General features: G+C 34.9%; 1 protein-coding gene across 13 annotated transcripts in view; it reads right to left on the bottom strand.

Moving 5' to 3' along the window:
* The window catches only part of BCAS3 (BCAS3 microtubule associated cell migration factor), a 592168-nt gene that overhangs the window by 525465 nt on the left and 45332 nt on the right, over positions 1-21371 (bottom strand). For all 13 annotated transcript variants that reach the window (XR_012008696.1, XR_012008698.1, XR_012008697.1 and 10 more), the window contains exon 6: positions 14413-14494. Coding sequence is in view for 10 of the 13 variants with exons in the window: in XM_072779640.1 (XP_072635741.1) it covers positions 14413-14494 (82 nt within the window). In the remaining 3 variants the exon portion in view is untranslated. The remainder of the gene's footprint in view (positions 1-14412; positions 14495-21371) is intronic.

Genomic DNA, 21371 nt, shown 5'->3' with positions numbered 1-21371 from the left:
ACCAGCCCTGAGCAACATAAAATTTACAATATGTGGCATCCAAACAAATATTTCATGACATACAAATAAGCAAAAAAATATGATCCATAATAAGGAGATAAAACAATCAACAGAATAAACTGACATTTAAACTGCTGTGAAAAACGTACTCCATATATTCAAGAAAGTAGAGTATGAGCATATTAAAAGCACATGGAAGATCTCTCCATACAGATAAACACACACTTCTAAGAATGAAAAATACACTAGATAAGTTCTAACAACATATTAGATACTTTAGGGCAAAAGATGAGGAAACATGAAGAGACAGCAGTAGAAACTACTGGAAACACAAAAGGAGAGAAAAGACTGAAAAAATGAACAGAGCTTCAATGAGTTGTGAAACAGCATGAAGTGAGCTAAAATAGAGAAAAGAAAGAAAACATATTTGAATATGATCTGGAAAATACAGTGTTGAGAGAATAAGACAAGTCACTGGCTGGGAAAAAATATCTGAAAAAATATATATGATATATATATATCCTATATAATGTATATATTACATATATATATATATCACATTTGATTTTTATGCGATAAAGGGCTGTTATTTAAAATATACAAAGAGGGGATCTCTGGGTGGCTCAGCAGTTTCACGCCTGCCTTTGGCCCAGGGCGCGATCCTGGAGTCCCGGGATCAAGTCCCACGTCGGGCTCCCAGCATGGAGCCTGCTTCTCCCTCTGCCTGTGTCTCTGCCTCTCTCTTTCTCTCTCTCTCTCTATCATAAATAAATTAAAATTAAAATTAAAAAAATTTTGAACACCCTCTTTTTAAAAAAAATAAAAATAAAAATAAAATAAAATAAAATAAAATAAAATAAAATAAAATAAAATAATACAAAGAACTCTTAGAACTCCACAGTAAGAAAATAAACAACCTGGGATAAAGACCTGACAGACACCTTACCAAGGAAGATATACAGATGGCAAATAAGCCTATGAAAAGAGCTTATGTGGCTGTTCCACATCATATGTTATTAGGGAAAAACAAATTAAAATGAGATACCATTACACAGATAGTAGAAGGGCCAAAAAATCCAAAGCACTGACATCAAATGCTGACAAGGTTGTGGTGCAATCCACGTATATTCAGGAAATATATGGGAACTCACTGTACTTTCCAATCTTTCTGTAAATCTAAAACTGCTCTTAAAAAAGTAAAGTCCAGGGGAGTGCCTGGGTGGCTCAGTCAGTTAAGTATCTGCCTTCGGTTCAGGTCCTGATCCTGAGATCAAGTCCCAAGACAGGCTCCCTCCTCTGCAGGGAGTCTTCTTCATCCTCTGCCCTTCCCCCAACTCGTTCTTTCAATTTCTCTTACTCTCTCAAAAACATAATAAAAATAAAAAATAAAGTCTAGGGGAAAAATAAATAAATAAACACATAAACTCTAGGAGCACCTAGCTGGCTCAGTCAGTTGAGCATCCAACTCTTGGTTTTGGCTTAGATCGTGATCTCATGAGTTGTAGAACTGAGTTCTGTGTCACGCATCATGCTCAGCTGGGAGTCTGCTTAAAGATTCTCTCCCTCTGTCCCTCCCCTCACACACATATGCTCTCTCTCTCTAAAGGAAGTAAATAAATCTTAAATATATATATATTTATAAATATATATTCTATTTTTTATATTTATATAAATAACCACAATTTTTCATAAATCCACTGCTTTTGAGAAACTACCATACCACTTTCCATAGTGGCTACACTATTAAGTGGTTACACTAAACACACGGGTTCCAATTTTTCCATACCCTCACCAACACTTGCTATGTTTTGTTTTGTTCTTAATAATAGCCATCCTAATGGGTATGAAGTGGTATCTTATCATGGTTTTGATTTGCATTTTCCTAACGATGATGTTAAGCATCTTTTCATGTGCTTATGAGCCATTTTTATACCTTCTTTGGAGAAATATCTATTTAAGTCATATGACCATTTTTAAACAAAGTTTTTTGTTGTTGTTTTAAGATTTTAATCCAGTATGTGAAATGGTATATTACTTGAAGGTATGCAATAATGTGTTAAAGATACATATAAATCCTAAAGAATGAATAAAAACAAAACAAAGAAACATAATTAGTAGATACAATAAAGGAAAGAGATAGAGTTATAAAAATACTCAGTCCAAAAGACAGAGAGATAAGAAAAAGTAACAATGGGCACATAGGAAAAAGAGAAAACAGTGAAATGACAGAATTAAATCAATTCCCATTAATACACACATTAAATATAAATGATCTAAAAGACAAACTTAAAAAACAATGAAATATTGTATTTAAAAAAGTAACAATTATATGCTGCCCATATAAATGCATTTTACATACAAAGAAAACCAAAGATTAGAAGTAAAAAGATCACAAAAAATATATCATGCCAATACCAGTCTAAAGAAAGCAAAAATGTCTAAAATAATAACAGAAAAAAGTAGGTTTCTGGGGCAGCCCTGGTGGCTCAGTGGTTTAGCGCCGCCTTCAGCCCAGGGCGTGATCCTGGAGACCAGAGTTCAAGTCCCACATCAGGCTCCTGCATGGAGCCTGCTTCTCCCTCTGCCTGTGTCTCTGCCTCTCTCTCTCTCTCTCTGTGTGTCTCTCATGAATAAATAAATTAAAAAAAAGAAAAAGAGAAAATTAGGTTTCAGGACAAGGAACATCACCAGGGATTTCAGTAACAACAAACTGATCAATGCACAAAGATAACTTCACCATCCTAAATGTTTTTGCTCTCAATAACAGAGCAGCAAAATACATAAAGCAAAAATTGGTAAAATCAGAATACCCAATTATTATGGAAGATTTCAGCAACCCTTTCTCCACAACTGATAGAATCAGCAGAAAGACAACTCCTAAGGATAGAGATGAATGACAAGATAGGCCATAGTCTGTCATAACACAACTCTTAGACACTTAACAGATCAGAATCATATAAACTATGTCTTCTCATGATAATGGGATTAAATTAGAAATCAGTAACAGACCTCAGGAAAATCTCTTAAATTTAAAAACAAAACAACATCCTTTTAAACAGTCCATAGGTCAAGGACAAAATCACAGGGTAAGCTAGAAAATGTGTTGAACTGAAAAAAAGGAAACACAACAATGGCAGCCTATTTTTAAAAACTCAGTAAATCGGAAATTTAAAATGCATTTAGGGATGCCTGGGTGGCTCAGTGTTTAGCACCTACCTTCAGCTGAGGGCATGATCCTGGAGACCTGGGAATGAATCCCACATCGGGCTCCCTGCATGGAGACTGCTTCTCCCTCTGCCTATGTCTCTGTCTCTCTCTCTCTCTATGTCTCTCATGAATAAATAAAATCTTTAAAAAATATATAAATAAATAAAAATGAATTTTAAAATTTTAATGTAAAAACTTTTGAATATTAAAAATGTTTGCTCTTGAGAAACCTGAATGTACCCTCTGTGTTGGTGTTGATGTTGATAATGGGGGAGGATATGCATGTGTAAGGGTATAAGGGAAATCTCTGTACCTTCCTCTCAATTTTGCTATGAACCTAAATATGCTCTAAAAAGTAGTCTATTTTTAAAAATATCATTAAGGTAAATCACATAAAGGGACAAAATTTTTGTACATATTTTACACATATCTAAAAAAGGCCATGTATCCAGACTATATACAGTTCTCTTACAACTAAATAATAAGATACTATTAAAACATGGCAATAAATTCCAATACTTTTATAAAAAATAATAAAATAGCAAATTTACACAAGAAAGATCAATATCATTAGTTATTAGCATAAGTGGAACATTGTTAGTGGGAATGTAAAAAATATAGCCACTTTGGAAAAGAGCTGGGCAATTTCTTTTTTTTTTTTAAGATTTTATTTATTTATTCATGAGAGACACAGAGAGAGCCAGAGACATAGGCAGAGGGAAAAGCAGGCTCCATGAAGGGACCTCGATGTAGGGATCACGCCCTGAGCCAAGGCAGATGCTGAGCTACCCAGGTGTCCCCAGCTGGGCCTTTTCTTACAAAGATAAACCTACACTTACTACATGATTTAGTAATCGCATTCCTAACTACTCACTCAAGAGAAGTTAAAATTTGTATCTCCAAGCAACTACTTTATGCTGAGGCAAAACTGAAAACAATGCAAATGTCCATTCACTGGTGAAAGGAAAAACAAATTACAGTACATCTGGGCAATGGAATAATATTCAGATTTTTTTTTTTTAAAGGGAATGAACAACTGAAGCACGCAACATAGATGCTTCTCAGAAGCACTATGTGAAGTGAAAGAAGCCAAGCACATATAAATGTTACATATTTCATTTTTTCAAATTCTAGAAAGGCAGAAACAATAGTGACATAAATTATATTAGTCATTGCTGGTGCTCCAGGTGTGGGGAGGTAAGGGGCACAAAGGACAAGGCAACTTTCGTTTTAAGGAACTTAATTAAAATGTAATTCACACAAATACATTTCACCAATTTAATATGTACAATTCGATGGTTTCTAGTATATTTAGAGTTATGCAACCATCACAATTCACTGCAGACTGTTTTCATTACACGAAAAAAGAAATCCAGTGTACATTAACAATCATTCCTCAAACTCTCATAGTCTCTCAACCACTAACATGCCTTCTGTATGGATTTGCTTATTCTGGATATTTCATATAAATGAAGTCAACAAATTATGGCCCTTTGCGGATGCTTTCTTTTACTTATTAGCATGATGTTTTCAAGGTCCCTGTTGTAGCATTTATCACAACGTCATTTATTTGTGGCCAAATAATATTCCATTGCATGGTTATACCACATTTTCTTTATCAGTAGATAGATATTTGGGTTGTTTCCACTTTTCAGCTACTGTGAATTGAGCAGCTATAAATATTCACATACAAATTTCTGTGTAGAGGTATGTTTTCACTTTTATTGGTTGCATGCTTAGAAGTAGAATTGCTGGCTCTTTGGTAATTTCATATTTAATATTTTTAAGGAATTGCCATGCTTAAAAATATTGCCATGCTTAAAAAACCATGCCAGCGGTTGTACTACCTTAACATTTTCATAGTAACATATGACAATTCCAAGGAGTCCACATCCTCACCAACATGTGTTATCTCTCTTGTACACAGCCATTTTAGTAGGTTTAAATTGGAAAAGGGACTTTTTACAGGGATAGAAAGGCTCTGTATTCTGATTGTGCTGGTAGCTATATAACTGCATCCATCTGACAAAACTCAAATTATATACCTAAAGTCCATGAGTTTTGTTGTATGTAAGTTATTTCTCAAAAGAGATGAATTCTCTGAGGTGCCTAGGTGGCTCAGTTGGTTAAGTGTCTGACTCTTGGTTTCTGCTCAGGTCACACTCTCAGGGTTGTGAGATCCGGCCCCACCAGTCTCTGCACTCAGCACAGAGTCTGCTAGAGATTTTCTTCTTTTCTTTTCTTTTCTTTTCTTTTCTTACTTTCTTTCTTTTTTTCTTTCTCTCTCTCTCTCTCTCTCTCCCCCTCCCACCCCACTGCCCTTCCTCTGGCTTGCACTCATAAATAAATAAATATAAATAAATGAATGAATGAATGAATGTACCTAGGTGGCTCAGTCAGTTAAGCATGTTCCTTCAGCTCAGGTCATGATCCCTGGGTCCTGGGACGAGCTCCACATCTGGCTCCCTGTTCAGCAGGGAGTTTGCTTTTCTCTCGCCCTCTGCCCCTCATGCCCAGCTCAAGTACACACACAGGTCCTCTCTCCCTCTCAAATAAAGAAATAAAATCTTTTAAAAAATAAATAAATAAAACCTTTAAAAGATGAATTTTTAAAGGCTTACTTTATAATAACTATGCTTAGAAAATTATGAGTTTTCACTTTCACACCTAGGAATGTGTTATGATAAATGAACACAGATTTCCAAGACCACAACTTGTCCAATTCACTAAGACACCCACTTCTTCTTTACAGTTCTACAGTAAAAAGCATTTAAGCTGGACTGATAATCATCAGCATCTCCATTACAAGTCTGTTTATTTGGGTCAGAATCATTAAGCTCACATGTAATTTAGTTGTTTCGTGTTACACCTTTGTTTTTATCTGATTGGAGATATCCGTCACTAACCCTTTTGATGTACTTTTAATAGTTTATATGGAATCCTGTAAAAGGGAATCAACATTTCTTTTCAACAGCTGATTTAATTTAAGGTAAATGTAACTTGAATAGACTACAGCTGCTTTTGTGACATACGCTAGTCTGACAGTTTAAAATTTTAAATGTTGTTATGTAGGATAATGGCTTTTCTATATATCCGTGCCCCTTATTGACTATTTTAATTGCTCTTCACCTTTAGACTGAACAACCAACGACTTCAAATACAATGAAGACAATAAGAAACTGAAGAAATTTTAGACTTTCAAAATGGAAGAAAATACAGAGAAACAGAGCTACTTTTTACATATTTCAGTGAATACACAACAGTTTGATTTCTTCAGAGACATAGACTAGAAACAACTGGATTTGGTAGAAGTGTTTCTCTGTAATCATGGACACAGCGAGGCTAATGATTAAGAGGCCAAGCTTTAAAGTTCAAATTCCAGTTCTACCACCCATCAGCTGTATGTCCTTATGCCAGCCAATTACCCTCTTTGAGCTTTTAGTCTCCTTACCTATCAAACCGGGTAATGGTACTCACCTTTGCAGACTAGCAGTAAAGTGATGATAATGTATATAATCAACCTAGAATTTCATCTGAAAAATATCAAGCATTATTATTCGCTTCATTTATAAATTAACTTCCTCTCTGTTCAGTACACTTCCCTTTCACTACAGCCCACATATGAAAAGCTCTTAATCACAGGGTTCAAATGGGTATAAACTAAGAATACTTTTAGATCAATGTCTCAGATTCAACACCCATGACATCACAAAAACTAAAAAACTAAAAAAATAGCACTTCTAACACAGGTATTCTCTCCTGGAAACACTGTTTATCCAACCAAAAACATTAAAGAAATTTAAGAGGAACAGAACCTATGTTTCCAGTCATAATTTACCTAAATCACAGGAGCAAAATTTTGTAAAAACCTAAATGATTCCAAGTAGTAAAAGCCCCAATGATAAAGACTAGGTGTTATTTAAAACACACACACACACACACACACACACACACACACCCCAAACTGAGAAGTAATTAGAGCAGAAAACATTAGGGAGGCCCTAAATCTCATAGTTTGGCCATTTAAAATGTCAATAAGCCTGTTTCCTCTTTGCAAAATACTGGTAATGACTGTAAGCAAATGTCAGTTGGCCTACTTTGGAAGGTTGCTGGTGTCTTGGTTGAACAGACTGTGTGTGTGTGTGTGTGTGCACACGCGCACGCTCATGTTTTATGTTTACAGGATTTACTTGTTTAACATTAGAATTTTATAGCAAAAATATATATATATATATATAGCAAACCCTTCTGGAGAAGTTAATCAAAATTCCTAAATTCACACAGATGAAAAAACAAACAGCTCTACTTTGTGATAAAAACCACATTTACATCTGTTTGAAAAGGATGAGGCTGGTAGTTGTACTTTATGAAAAATAATGAAAACATGACACCTAGAAGTGTTTGAAAATTTACAAAAATAAGCAAATGGAAGAAAGTTTAACAATTCTAGAATTATTCTGCTGGTTTATTTCTAGGAAAATAACTTCAGCCATTTATATCGTTTAAAAAAAAAAGCAACACCTGGTTTTTTTGACTGCATGGGTAGGCTATAATATTTTAAGTTTAAGAAAATACTTGGCATTTACACTCCAGTAATAAAAAAATGAGTTGGATCTTAGGGATTTTTTTAGAAACCTTTTAATATTTTGAGATATGAAACTGCAAATTCCTTACTTAGCAAGACGATAAATAACAGTACCTTTCCAGCAGGAAGTAATAATGAAATAATCTGGAAGAAATAAGCCAGGTTGGCTACCTGGTATTGTGGATGAGTACCAGAAATTAGGCTCAGAGACATCTGAGGAAACTATCTCCAAAGTCCTATTCTCAGAAAAAGATACTAGCTTATAAGAATTAGTTCTAAGACATTCTCATATGAAGAGAGTTCAGGTACTCAGTACACTGGACTCCTAAGAATAATGAATAAGATTGAATCTGCATTTCTAAGAAATCTGATTCAAGTCTGAGACCAAAATGATCATCTTTCTCCATAACCAATAAGGAAACAGCATGAGTACAAGGCTAATATAACTCCTAATTGAGTTACAGGCTCTATTAGAGTTAAAAACAGCATTATTCATTTGATCACTGATAAATGATAAATATACTTTATAGAAAAGTAGAGTTCTGGTTTCTCTTCTGTCAAATACAGAATAAATTCATTTTGGGTCACTATTTATATTCCACATAATCAAGCAAAGCACTGCAAAGGATGAGGTGATTAGTAAATTACTGTTCCCATGATTCCAAAGAAACACATATAGTATGGGAAAGACCATAATAAAGGAGAGATTCCCCACCCCAAAAAAAAAAAACTATGAAAATCAGAGGCTGGCAAGGAACAATCAAGAAAATATTAAAATAAAACAAATAACAAAAAATGTAATTCAACTTTCAAGGATAGTCATGATTTAAAGTTAGACATGGTTATAAAATATGCAAATATTTTCTTTGATTCTAGAGATTTGCATGAAACTAAAGACATAAAACAAAAACTGATAGATTTCACCAAATAACCTGACAAATGGCAAACTATATATGAAATATATAGGATACATATCCATAATAATATATCACTAATAATAACAATGAAGAGCTCAATCAATAAAAGCAAAGAGTACAAACAAGCATGACATTAATTAGAATAAAGAGCAAATATATGAAGATTGTCCACTTTCCCTAGCACTCAAAGACCAAAAAATTACAAATGAAGAGGATTTTCCTCCACCAGATATGAAAAGACTAAAAAGAATCATAAAAGTTCGTAGAGGACAGGCTTGAAGAAAAAAGGAATTTTCATGTATAGATGACAGTATACTCTCTAAGAAGCAACTTTACAATATGTATCAAAATTTTACATGTATATATTCTTTGACCCAGTTATTAATTCCCTTCTAAGAGTTATCCTAAGAAAATAATTCCTCATATTTTTAAATAGACACATATATAGAAGTGTGTAACAACTTGTTAAAAGGAAAAGTTAAAATTAATATAAATGTTTATACAAAAAAAAAAAAAGACACACACACACACACCTAAGAGCCAAAATGTGAAACATATGTAAAGAACTTGAATCATGGGGATCCCTGGGTGGCTCAGTGGTTTAGCGCCTGCCTTTGGCCCAGGGCATGATCCTGGAGTCCTGGGATCAAGTCCCATGTCAGGCTTCTGCATGGGGCCTGCTTCTCCCTCTGCCTGTGTCTCTGCCTCTCTCTCTCTCTCTTTCTCTCTCTCTAATGAATAAATAAATAAAAATCATTTAAAAAAAAAGAACTTGAATCAGACCCTGAACATAATGCTACAAGTTAATTTCACGATGCTAAGGGAAAAAGTCAGGAAATGTATACTCTGTGAATACAAGTATCACAGTACCTAGAGGAAGCAAGAAAGGGAAGGAAGGAGGTAACCCTAGGTTTATCTCTGATAACACAGAATCAAGTGATTTTTCACTTTCTAAACATAAATATTAATATGTTTCATTTCACATGTGAAGTACTGAGATACTAAAAACCACAATGGCTATGGAAAGTAATAAATACAAAGAATTTGCTTTACTTGAAATAAGTTCTAGAAAGATTTGAAGGATAGTAACAGTTTTTATCTGATATAAGAATACCAACTGATGGGTCATAGTTTTCTGAAGCACTGTCCTAAAATATTCTAAAGCAGGTGGGTTCATTAAGAAAGTAATCAATTACTGATAGTGACCAAGACGTAGGAAAGCATAAACTATGTTGATACAAGTAAATAACCATTTTTACTATGTTTAATACTATATTTAATATTCCCTTCTGTGGGATAAAATACTGTCCAAATCCTTCAGTTTTTCACTTTTAATTAAAGGACAAGACTTTCCACAGAAATACCTACAGAAAGGAAATTTTTCTTCAGGTCAGAATTTTCAAAAGATTATGCCATATAGCAACTTTCAACAAATATTAACACCTTTTATCAAGTATTTGGTGAGGCACTTAAGATATGAAGACAAACTACAAATCTACCAAGAGATATGGGGCACTCAGCTGGCTCAGTCAATGGGGCATGCAACTCCTGATCTCAGGGTTATGAGTTCAAACTCTACACTGGGTATAGCGATAATTAAAAGAGAAAAAAAAAAAAAAACCTTAAAAAAAAGTCTAGGAAGAGACAAATGAACAACTGAAAAAACAAAACAACACAAAATAAACCAAAAAACCAGTAAGTCCCAGGGTGCCTGGGTGATACAACTGGTTGAGCATCTGACTCTTGGTTTCAGCCTGTTCAGGTTATAATCACAGGGTCGTGAGATTGAGCCCTGAACTGAGCCCCCAGTTGGCTCCATGCTCTATACAGAGTCTACTTGGGATTCTCTCTCCCTCTTCCTTTGTCCCTCCTCCCTGCACACACTCACTCTTTCTCACTTCCTCTAAAATAAATAAATAAATATTTTTTAAAAAGTATGTCCTAGGAGAACACATACTATTAACATTTAATATAGGGCAAAAAAGGTTAGAAGGACATGAGAATTCTAGAAAATGAAACAGCAATGAAATGACCTTATGAAGGATGGATCATTTGAGGAAATGAAAGAAGTTCAGTACAACTATCACAAAGGAGTACTTTACAGCAAGGAAGGGGAAGATGGGGGACAATGGTTAAGGATGAATGAAAAATGATGCTGGAAAAATACACAGCGAGGGGATCAGTTCACAAAAGATCAAATGAACCTGGAATATGACAGCTGTGCTAAAGTTACTTATTAATTTTAAGTTTATAGATTCTTTTGTATTTTACATATATACCATCAAATTATCAATGAATAAAGACAATTTCATATCTTTCATTCCAGTATTTATATTAGAATATAATATTGCCTTATGGTAATGGCTGGGACCTGCATTCAAAGATAAAATACAAGTCATAACAGAAGACATCCCAAACTCAGAAGGAAAGTATTTAATATATCACTACTGAGTATGATGTTAGCTGAAGATTTTTATAATTGACAATGTTTCTTTCTATCCTAATTTGCTGAAAGTTGTTGTTTTTTTTTTAAGATTTTATTTAGAGAGAGCATGCAAACATGGGGAGAGGCAGAGGGAAAGAGAGAGAGAGAATCGTCAAGCTGACTCTGTGCTGAGCACAGAGCCCAACAAGGGGCTTGATCTCATGACCCTAAGATCACAATCTGAGTTGAAATCAAGAGTCAAATACTTAACCGAATGAGCCACTCAGACTCCCTGCTGAAAGTGTTTTTCAATCATAAATGACTATTAAATTTTATCAAAGTTTTTTTTCCACTTCTAATAAGATGATTATATGGATTTTCTCCTTCGTTTCATTAATACGAATTATACTGATTGATTTTCAAACGTTAACCAACCTTCTATTTCTGAAATATCCCTTACTTGGTCATGATATATAATTCTTTTTATACATCATTGGATTCTATTTAGTAACATTGCTATGTAAATTACACCAAGAAAGAAAGAAGAGATAGGGAGAGGGAAGGAAGAGTGGAAGAGGAGAGCAAGCTGAGAGGGAGAGAGCAAGGTGTTGGGTATGAGAAGGTTAAGAATAAGGAAAACATGATAGTAGAAAGAATTACTCAACAGAAGAATTAGTAACCCACACTGAGACAATCTCCCAAAAGAACATGAAAAATAACTTTTTTTAGAAAGGTTTTATTTATTCATTCATGAGAGACACGGAGAAAGAAGCAGAGACACAGGCAGAAGGAGAAGCAGGCTCCACGCAGGGAGCCTGACATGGGACTTGATACCGAGACTCCAGGATCATGTCCTGGGCTGAAGGCAGGAGTTAAACTGCTGAGCCACCCAGATGTCCCAAAAAACAACTTTTCTAAATTAATCATTCTAGGAGGTCTAACAGCCAAGCAATAGAAGTACCAGAAAGAGAGAACAAAGAAAACTTAGAAGAAATCAAAAAAGTAATTTAAGAAATTTTCTCTAAACTATACTACTTGCATTCCCACACTGAAAGGGCCCAGGACAATGTACGAATTAATAAACATTATAAAGTTTCAGAACTCTAGGAACAAAGAACATTCTACTATATCCCTTAGAGAAAAACATACCATAGACAAAGGTATCAAAATGGCTTCAGACTCTTCAACCATAACGCTAGATTGATGCCTTCAAAATTCTCAACTAACATCATTTACAAACAAGTATTTGTTAACCAGCCAAATTACCAAACAAGAATTTAAAAAGAATAGAGACATCTTCAAACAAAATTTACCACAAAGCTACTAAAGGACTTACTCCATCAAAATGATCACACAAAGCAAAATAGGCTAAAGAGAGGGATGACGTGTTCTATTTTCCATTACAAACTTTATGTGATCAGTCACATGTAGGACTTCAGTAAAAACAAATCTAGAAAATTAATCAAATACAGTGACAAGTAACTTTTGTATAAGAACATTTAGCTATGGGCAGCCCAGGTAGATCAGCGGGTTAGCGCTGCCTTTGGCCCGGGGCGTGATCCTAGAGACCCGGGATTGAGTCCTGAGTCAGGCTCCCTGCATGGAGTCTGCTTCTCCCTCTGTCTGTGTCTCTGCCTCTCTCTCTCTCTCTCTCTCTCTCTCTCTCTCTTTCTCTCTGTGTCTCTCATAAATAAAATCTTTAAAAAAAAAAAAAAAAGAACATTTAGCTATGTGAAATTACATTTCAAATCTAATATTCTATTTTTAAAAGTAAGTATATTATAGGAGAGAGAGAAACTGGTTAACTAGACAAAATAAATTAAACATACTCAAATTCTACTAGCAATATTAACTTTTATAGTTTTATACTCTCTCATGAAGTATTTCTGCCCAAAGTTGAGAAAAGCTGAACATTAATGAACATTAATAACTGGCATAAACAAAAAACCTTCATAAATGATCTGAAGGAAGAAAAATCGGCCTCTGTGAATTACATACAAAAGAAACAAAGACCTAGCAAAGTCTTTTAATAATAAAGTTGTTCTTGAGTCCAACCATCAGAGAGAAAGCTGGTTATTCCCAAAACCTTCTGGAAAAAGATGTTCCACGATCCTCCTCATCAAAGGATTTCATCAAAACTCAAATGCAACAAAAGACAGAACAAGAGAGAGAGAGCAAAGGAGAGACAGCTGAACTCTGGATATACCATAGAGTCCAATAACAAGGAGAAAAATCTCCACGTGACTGCAGGATGTTGTTGCCTTGTTACTTCACCCTTCCATTTCAATTAAAGACTTAATCACTAAATTAATCCCTGACATTACTTATGCATATGGTCAATGCATAATGCACATGGTAGTAAGTTTTGGTTAAATAGCATTCTTACAGTTTAGAGAATTAACTGCTCAATGAAGTATTACAAGGAAGATTACCCAACTTCTGGAAAAACTTTAAAAATATAACAGAATTAAAATATTTTCATATCCTCTTTCTTAAAAGATTTTAAAGTATGCAAATAAGATGAAAATGTGTTTTTATTGTTGGTGCAAAAACATTCCTGAGTGAACACAGGCAAGTAAATGAGAAAACACAACAGAAAGCTTGGATCATTAAAGAGCCGGGAGTTGTTCGGGCACCCAAATAGCAGGTTTAATTTAAACATGTATTTGATTTTTTAAATAAAAACAAAACATATGCAATATTTAAATACAACATTAGGCATTAAGAAGTATTTGTTGTTAGAGATCAGAGGTCAGAGCCTGAAACTGTACTTCTGACACAGCTGGGAAGGCAGACAGCAGACTCATCAACTAGCGAGATGATGGTGAAAACCAAGCTCTCCAAGCAAGTTAGGAATAACCGAGAAGAGCAAAGACGTGAGAACAAAGACTCGGGGAATACCCACAGAAGGAAGCCAAGCCAGAAACATTAACAAAAGCAGCCCCATAAGCAAGGAAGGGATCTGGTAAGAGCAATGCCATGGAAACCAAGAGAGAAGAGGGCTTCAGGAGCGAGCCAGCAAAGTCAGAGGCTAAATCGAGATCAAAGAGGATGAAGACAAATCAAAAGCACAGTAGAATGTGACTGGCCATATTGAACTGGTTAAGATTACCTATTTCCATCTCAACGGACAGAACAAGAGTTTATCTTGTGGGGAGGGTGGGAAAGAGATGGACACTTAGAGAACAGACTTCAGTTATCATTCTCGCTGTCTGTAATCCAAGAGCAATAAAAGAGAAACTCTGGGGTGATTTGTTTCTTCTAAGGGCTACACTCACCGAACTGTGGAGCAGGCAGGATTCTGGCGGCTCGAATGGGGCCATGGCGGACAGAAAAGAGTTCCTGTGCTTCCCCACTGATCTGCACAAGAACACAGACAATTTCAGTGAATGAGAACAGAGGTCAGAACATGATTATAAGAAAATGAGATCTCCTAAATTTCATCAAATTTTTTTTGTCTGAGATGTAACATATGTACACATGCACACAGACGCACACATTTATGGCTGTTCACACACTTAAGTATATTCATGTTTAAATTATCACAAATATTTTCAGAAAATGCTAAGAGCACACGCACTTGATATATATAGGAAAATGAACGATCTGTTCTTAAAGTCTTTCATTCTTGTCTTTAAGAAACTCCTGTTAAGTCTGCTCAGTTCCTGCATGATGGCCTTCCATTTTAGAGCAAAGCAACTATGATTTTTTTTAATTAATACAGTTTTCCATGTCAGATAAAGGTAAATATTCTTAGTATTCTGAAAAGCAGAACTTAAATGTTGTAGTAACTTTCATAAATACATTATAAATGAGAAAAGGCAAAACATATTGCAAAGAACACTGTGGTGAATGTGAATGACCTGTGTACCCAGTTATGGTCCTACAACTAACCTAACTGTTAACCACCATGAGTAAATCATTTAACATATATAAACCCGTATTTTTTTCTTTTTAAAATAAATTTTGAATGACAATTATATATATTAAGGTGTATGACATGATTTAATATGCATATATGATAAAATGATCACTGCAGCCATCTCTTCAGTTACCTGGTTTGTATGATGACAGCACCAGTTTTCCAGTATTCAATACAGTGTTATTAACTATATTCATCACACACAAACATTAGATCCATAGACCTACTCATCTTACATAACTGCAACTCTGTACCCTTTGACCAACATCTCTCCATTCCCCCCACCTCCCCTAGGCCTGAATTCTCTTTTGCATTTATAAACTGAAAAGGTAAAGGGGCTAAAGGACCTCAAATATACTTGTAATTTCCATATTCTATGAATTATAAAAGTAATATGTAATAAATGTCATTTTTATTAAACACCTCGATCAAACACCATATGAATGTCTATTCGTTTTGAATCTTATCAGATTTATATCTCAGATATAAAGCATGCAGTAGCCTGTTAATCCAAAGGTAAAAGAGATACGACAATATATATGTTGAGTATGAAAACAATCACTTTCCAAAATTAGTGGCTCAAGGAAACACTCTGCTGTTAATTGAAGTATTGACCAGATTAAATTAGAATTAAAAAAAGGCTTTCCAGGGCAGCTCCGGTGGCGCAGCAGTTTAGTGCCGCCTGCAGCCTAGGGTGTGATCCTGGAGACCGGGGATCGAGTCCCACATTGGGCTCCTTGCGTGGAGCCTGCTTCTCCCTCTGCCTGCCTCTCTCTCTCTCTCTGTCTCTCATGAATAAATTTTAAAAATCTTTAAAAAAAAAAAAAAAAAGGCTTCCAGACTGTTTTAAGTGGTAATGTAGCTCCCAATACATTTTCATAATTCTCAAGTGTTTGATGGAATACATGATATCAGACAGGGAAAATGGCAAAAAATATATATATAAAACTAGTTCTAAATACCCAAGAACTGACGACAGGTGTAGTAAGATAAACATTCAATGGAGGAAACATGCTGATGGTAGTTTTATAATAGGCCTGCCAAACAAACAGTTTACAATATCAACAATATATATATAAGATAAAAGGCTTATAAAGCTTTCAATATTACACTGTAAATCTGCAGAGATGTCTTTAACTACTTTTTCAGATCTCCAGCTTTTCTTCTATCTGAATTTAAAAGCTGCAAAACTATCAATATTTTGTTTCTTTGAATGTTAAATTATGATGATGCTTAAAGAGCTATCATATTCATTTTGCTTATAAAAATTATTACAACTCATTGACTGACCACAATGGCAAATCCCTCTGCAACACTTGGGATACAGAAGATTTAAGGAATGCTAGGCTCTTCACACTAACTGTGCAACAACAGCACCACCTATCACCAATTACATATACCAAAGCCATAAACTCAATATAGCAAAAGATAAGAATTGAGCCTTCTACAAATTCCTTTTTGAACTTTAATTTTCTACATGAAAAACATGGCCATTACATATTGGAGCTCTTAAGTTTACAGTTCACTATTAGAGAACAGAATTTAAAATCTAGAGCAAGTTTCAAAAGGTCACTTTGTTCAACCTCCCACCCAATGCAAGAGTCATACATTCTCTGAAATCTAAACATATAAAATCTAAGTATCTGATCTTAAGCACATTTGCACTGAAAGGTATATCACTAATATAATCCAATTATATTATGGAGTTATTATTGCTACCTCCATGAAAATAGAGATATAAGAATGGATAAGTAATATTCTTCTTCAATATACATACTATTCTACTAACAAGAAAATAAAAAATTATAAAACAATACTGTAGAATTTGCACTGAAATTATAATTCAGAGCAACAAGAAACACTTCTCACTATAACAAATGTAAGCTCATATCTACAACAAATCATAGTATTCTGACACAAAATCTGCTCTGTACTATTACTGTCATATGCCACAGGTCTAGCATTTGGCTTTTGGTTCTCTGAAATAAATCTTCAAGTTAAAAAAAAAAAAAAGTCTAATCATGTTTAACTGAGGTGTGTACTAAATTATACTAAATAATAAAGAATAAGGCAAACCTGCCTTGGCACTCTCACAGTATGATAAACTTTGGTTAGCACTGGATTCAATGCACAAGAGCTTACTCTGACATTGAAAAACATTTTGAAATCTGAACACACCATGCTCCTCAGCATAACAGCTTTCAAAACAGACCTAAATGCTCTATTCTATTCCAAGCTTCTACTCTAAATCCCTCTTTAAATATACAGGAACAGGTAAGAAAAAAACACTAGGAATGATTACAAAACACATCCTGCATTTATTATCCATCCTTTTCTACCTCTAAGCTAAATCCTAGAATCTTTAATTATAACATAAGGGAAGGGGAATGAAGAAACATTCTGTTGCTATTTATATATATTTGTGAATATGTTCAAATCAAGATTGTCAGAAGCATAATTCTAAAGTATCCTAAGTGAGTAGCAAACATCAAATTTTGGAGAGGAGGGAACTCTCCAAATTGTGGGTACAACTGCTACATTGGAATACTATTTCAGAACAGAAGTGCCAACAAAGTATATGCAGATGAGACATGCACATTTTAGAAAGAACACAAGATGGTTAAATCCTTACGGGCTCGGCTTTAGCTGCCCCTTTCAATTGCCTCTAATAATTTTATACACTATGTTCACTGGTAATTCTGCTCTCAAATAAATGAGTGTCAAAACTGATTAACTTTTTTAAAGGCTTTTACAGTGATTTTTACATATCATGAAAATAGCTCATTGAAAATGGCAAAAAATCTCAGAGATGAGGATTTTATGTGTCCTGACAAGAAACTACCAGGAGCTGTAAGTTCATTTTTAAACCAACAATAATAATAAACACAAGGGCAGAACTACAAGGAAGGGGTGTACCAAGCAATGTTCCAACTTCCTGGCAACGGTGGTAACTTGGGGAGAGGAGCAAACAGGGAGGAAACCTCTCCAAGAGTTCCTCATGGGTCTCTGCCTTTGTTCTTACTGGCATTTTAATTTCTGATGACAGACTTTTGTTGTTTGGAGCATAAACCGGACGTACCAGTTTGGAGGCACAATAAGGAGAACAAAGAATGATTTGTTCACACTGTAGGAAAAAAATCTTTTCCAACCATAGAAAATAGCTTTCGCATGGTGAAAATATGCAAATTACATACCAAACCAAAAAAGTGGAGGGGGGAATACAAGTTTAGAATCTCACAACTCAATCTACGGCAAAAGGAAATTATAACAGCCGAGACAATAATACACACAGAGAAAGGGCTATAACAGTTGTGGGAGAGCTTTATAACTACTGTTAAGAGAATTCTAAAACCAAATGAAGGTCATCAAGCCCTCAGAACCCAACTAGTTTCTGCAATCGTGATGACTTTTCAAAGGGATCTGACTACAAAACAGAAGTCAATTGAATACCAAGGACAATAATAATAATGCTCTATAATGACACAGAATCAGGACAAGAGTACACATATTTATACCTCCAAACCCCCTTTTAGATACTGGCCAAATGGAGAATTGTGTCTGCAGTTGATTGTTTTTAGCAAACTTTGTTGAAAGATAACAGGCACAGAAATAACACATAAATCATATATATACATATATGTATAGCTTAATGAATTTTCCATGTTAATATACCTCTGTTACCAGTACAATCATTAAGAAACAGAACATGACAGATACTCAGAGGGTCCCTCCAACACCCCTTTCCAGTCACAAACCCAACTCAAGAATAACCATAACCACTATCTTGACTTCTAATACATTACACGTAAGTTTTACTCATTCAATTTTATGCACAGAATCACAAGGTATGCACTCTTTCATGAATGGATTCTTATGCACACTACATGTGCATGAAATTCATTTGTATTACAGTATATGAGTATTTTTTTATTGTACTTTTTTATTCTTGTTGCTATACAGATTTCCATTGCATGAAAAATACTACAATTTATTCATTTTACTGTTGGTGGACTTCGGGTTGTTTTGAGGTTTTTGCTCTTATGATGTTAGGAAAAGTTGTGAAAATTTTCAGGTGAGAAAAAAAAATACTGTATGTCCTTTGATTGGATTACCAAGAGCATCTAGTGGACCCTTTGGGGTTATTGGATTCTATAGACATCTCCACCTTTGTTTTGACTGGGTTATTTTGCAATACCGTAAGTTACAGAAAACCAGTAGTAATGCTACTGACTTGTCCACAGAAATGCAAATTAATTTTGTCTGAAAGAGATAAAACTGAATTGCACTCTACAAAAAGGATGATTCCAGGCAGTATACTTTAGTTTCAATAGTATATTAACCGAGTTTGTAAGTTCATTTCAAGTATTCCCCTAATTGCCTGAATCCACTCTTCAGGTTCTCCCTTGAACCAGCTGTAATGACTTACCAAATACCTCATTTATTAATCAGTTTTATTTATTAATAAAATCTATGATATGTGTCCATTTTATACTCATATGAGAGCCATGATTTTACCATTTTTAAAATGAATATTCTGGCACATTTTGTTTAGCAAACATATATATGTATTTCTTCTGGATATAGATCTACCAGTAGAATTGCTCCTATATTAGGCATATGTGTGTATTTTGTAGATTTCAATAAAATAGTTTTCTACAGTGATTGTACAAATTTACACTTCCACCAGCAACGTAAAAGAATTCTACTTGCTCCACATCCTCACCAACAGTTTGTATCATTCTGGTAGGTGTTCAATGGAACTGTCATTGTGGTTTTAATTGGCATTTTCCTCATGACTGAGGAGGTTGATAGAATGCCTTTTCATTTGCTTACCGGAATTCAGTAGTTATACTATTCCATGAATGACTGTCAAAGTCTCCTGCCCACTACAGTTGCCTGATTCCAAGAGATTATGGATTTAAATCTATTATGCACAGAGAATGAAATGCAGATAAGTCTCCTCTGAAAAGCAATGCTGCCTCAAACCAACTATATAAGCAGTCTTTATTACAGTGTCCCTCCATCAGGCCAAATGATGTAAGACTTTTGTCCTGGAGGACTCTCGATTTCCAGATGTATCTGTGATAAACAGTTCAAAATACAAATGAGATTCAAAAACTCATTTCAAGAAAAAGGTAGAACTTTTTGTACCTAATCGACTTCATATCTTAATTCCAAATCCAGTAATGAGCAACCTTTCCCCCAAACTAAGACACAATGGTTTAGTTACAGCAACATGATATCCATCTCTTGGAGTGGAAAATACTGATTTGTAAAAATTCATACAAACATTCCAAGCAAATTCAGTCCCTGTTTAAGATAGGAAACACAAAAATCACTGTATATTTCCCTAGAACTCAAGCAGTTCAAGCAAAAGATAATGATTAGTAGTGCTTTTTCTTGATAAATACTTTAACAAGTTTTCACCTTTAAAATAAAAAAATTAGGGACGCCTAGGTGGCTCAGCATTGAGCATACTTTCGGCTCAGGGCATGATCCCGTGGTCCCAGGATTGAGTCCCACATCAGGCTCCTTGAGTGGAGCCTGTTTCTCCCTCTGCCTGTGTCTCTGCCTCTCTCTCTCTCTCTCCGTCTCTCATGAATAAATAAATTTAAAATTCTTTAAAAGTATAAAGAAGAAAGAAAAAGAAAACCAAGACACCAGACATGAAAGACAACAGAAGAAAAAGTATTCCCCATGTTTGTCTCATGCATATCCTGACTTTCAATAAAAAATATCTTTCATGTCAGAGTGCTCCAGGTTAGTAATGCTCTGGTTCCACCTAAGAAGTCTGAGGGAGTAAAAGCAGCCAACAGCGTGGACACTAGAAGTTTTATATTTTTCCCAAAATCATGGCCTATGGCAACAATGCCAAGTACATACAATATGCCAAGATCATCAGTTATAAATATCACCAATCAACAACATCAAATATTCCAGAAGTTTATTTTAGTTTTAAATTTAGTAGAAAATAACTTATTAGAACTATACAAATTTGCTAAATCTGAGTTTGGCTGTAAAGTAAGGGCAAGGGCAGCCCGGGTGGCTCGGCAGTTTAGTGCCGCTTTCAGCACAGGGCGTGATCCTGGAGACCCAGGATCGAGTCCCACCTCGGGCTCCTGGGATGCAGCCTGCTTCTCCTTCTGCCTGTGTCTCTGCCTCTCTCTCTGTGTGTGTCTCTCATGAATAAATAAATAAAATCTTTAAAAAAATAAAAATAAGGGCGAAGATACATCTACCTAAAAAGGCAACTGTGATTATTTAAATGGTGTATTTAAAATATGCAACATAAAACAGTTAAATTCAAGAAGATTC

Source organism: Canis lupus, chromosome 16, assembly GCF_048164855.1.
Source record: "Canis lupus baileyi chromosome 16, mCanLup2.hap1, whole genome shotgun sequence".
Classification (NCBI taxonomy): Eukaryota; Metazoa; Chordata; class Mammalia; order Carnivora; family Canidae; genus Canis; species Canis lupus.
This window is presented reverse-complemented; position numbering and strand designations above follow the sequence as displayed.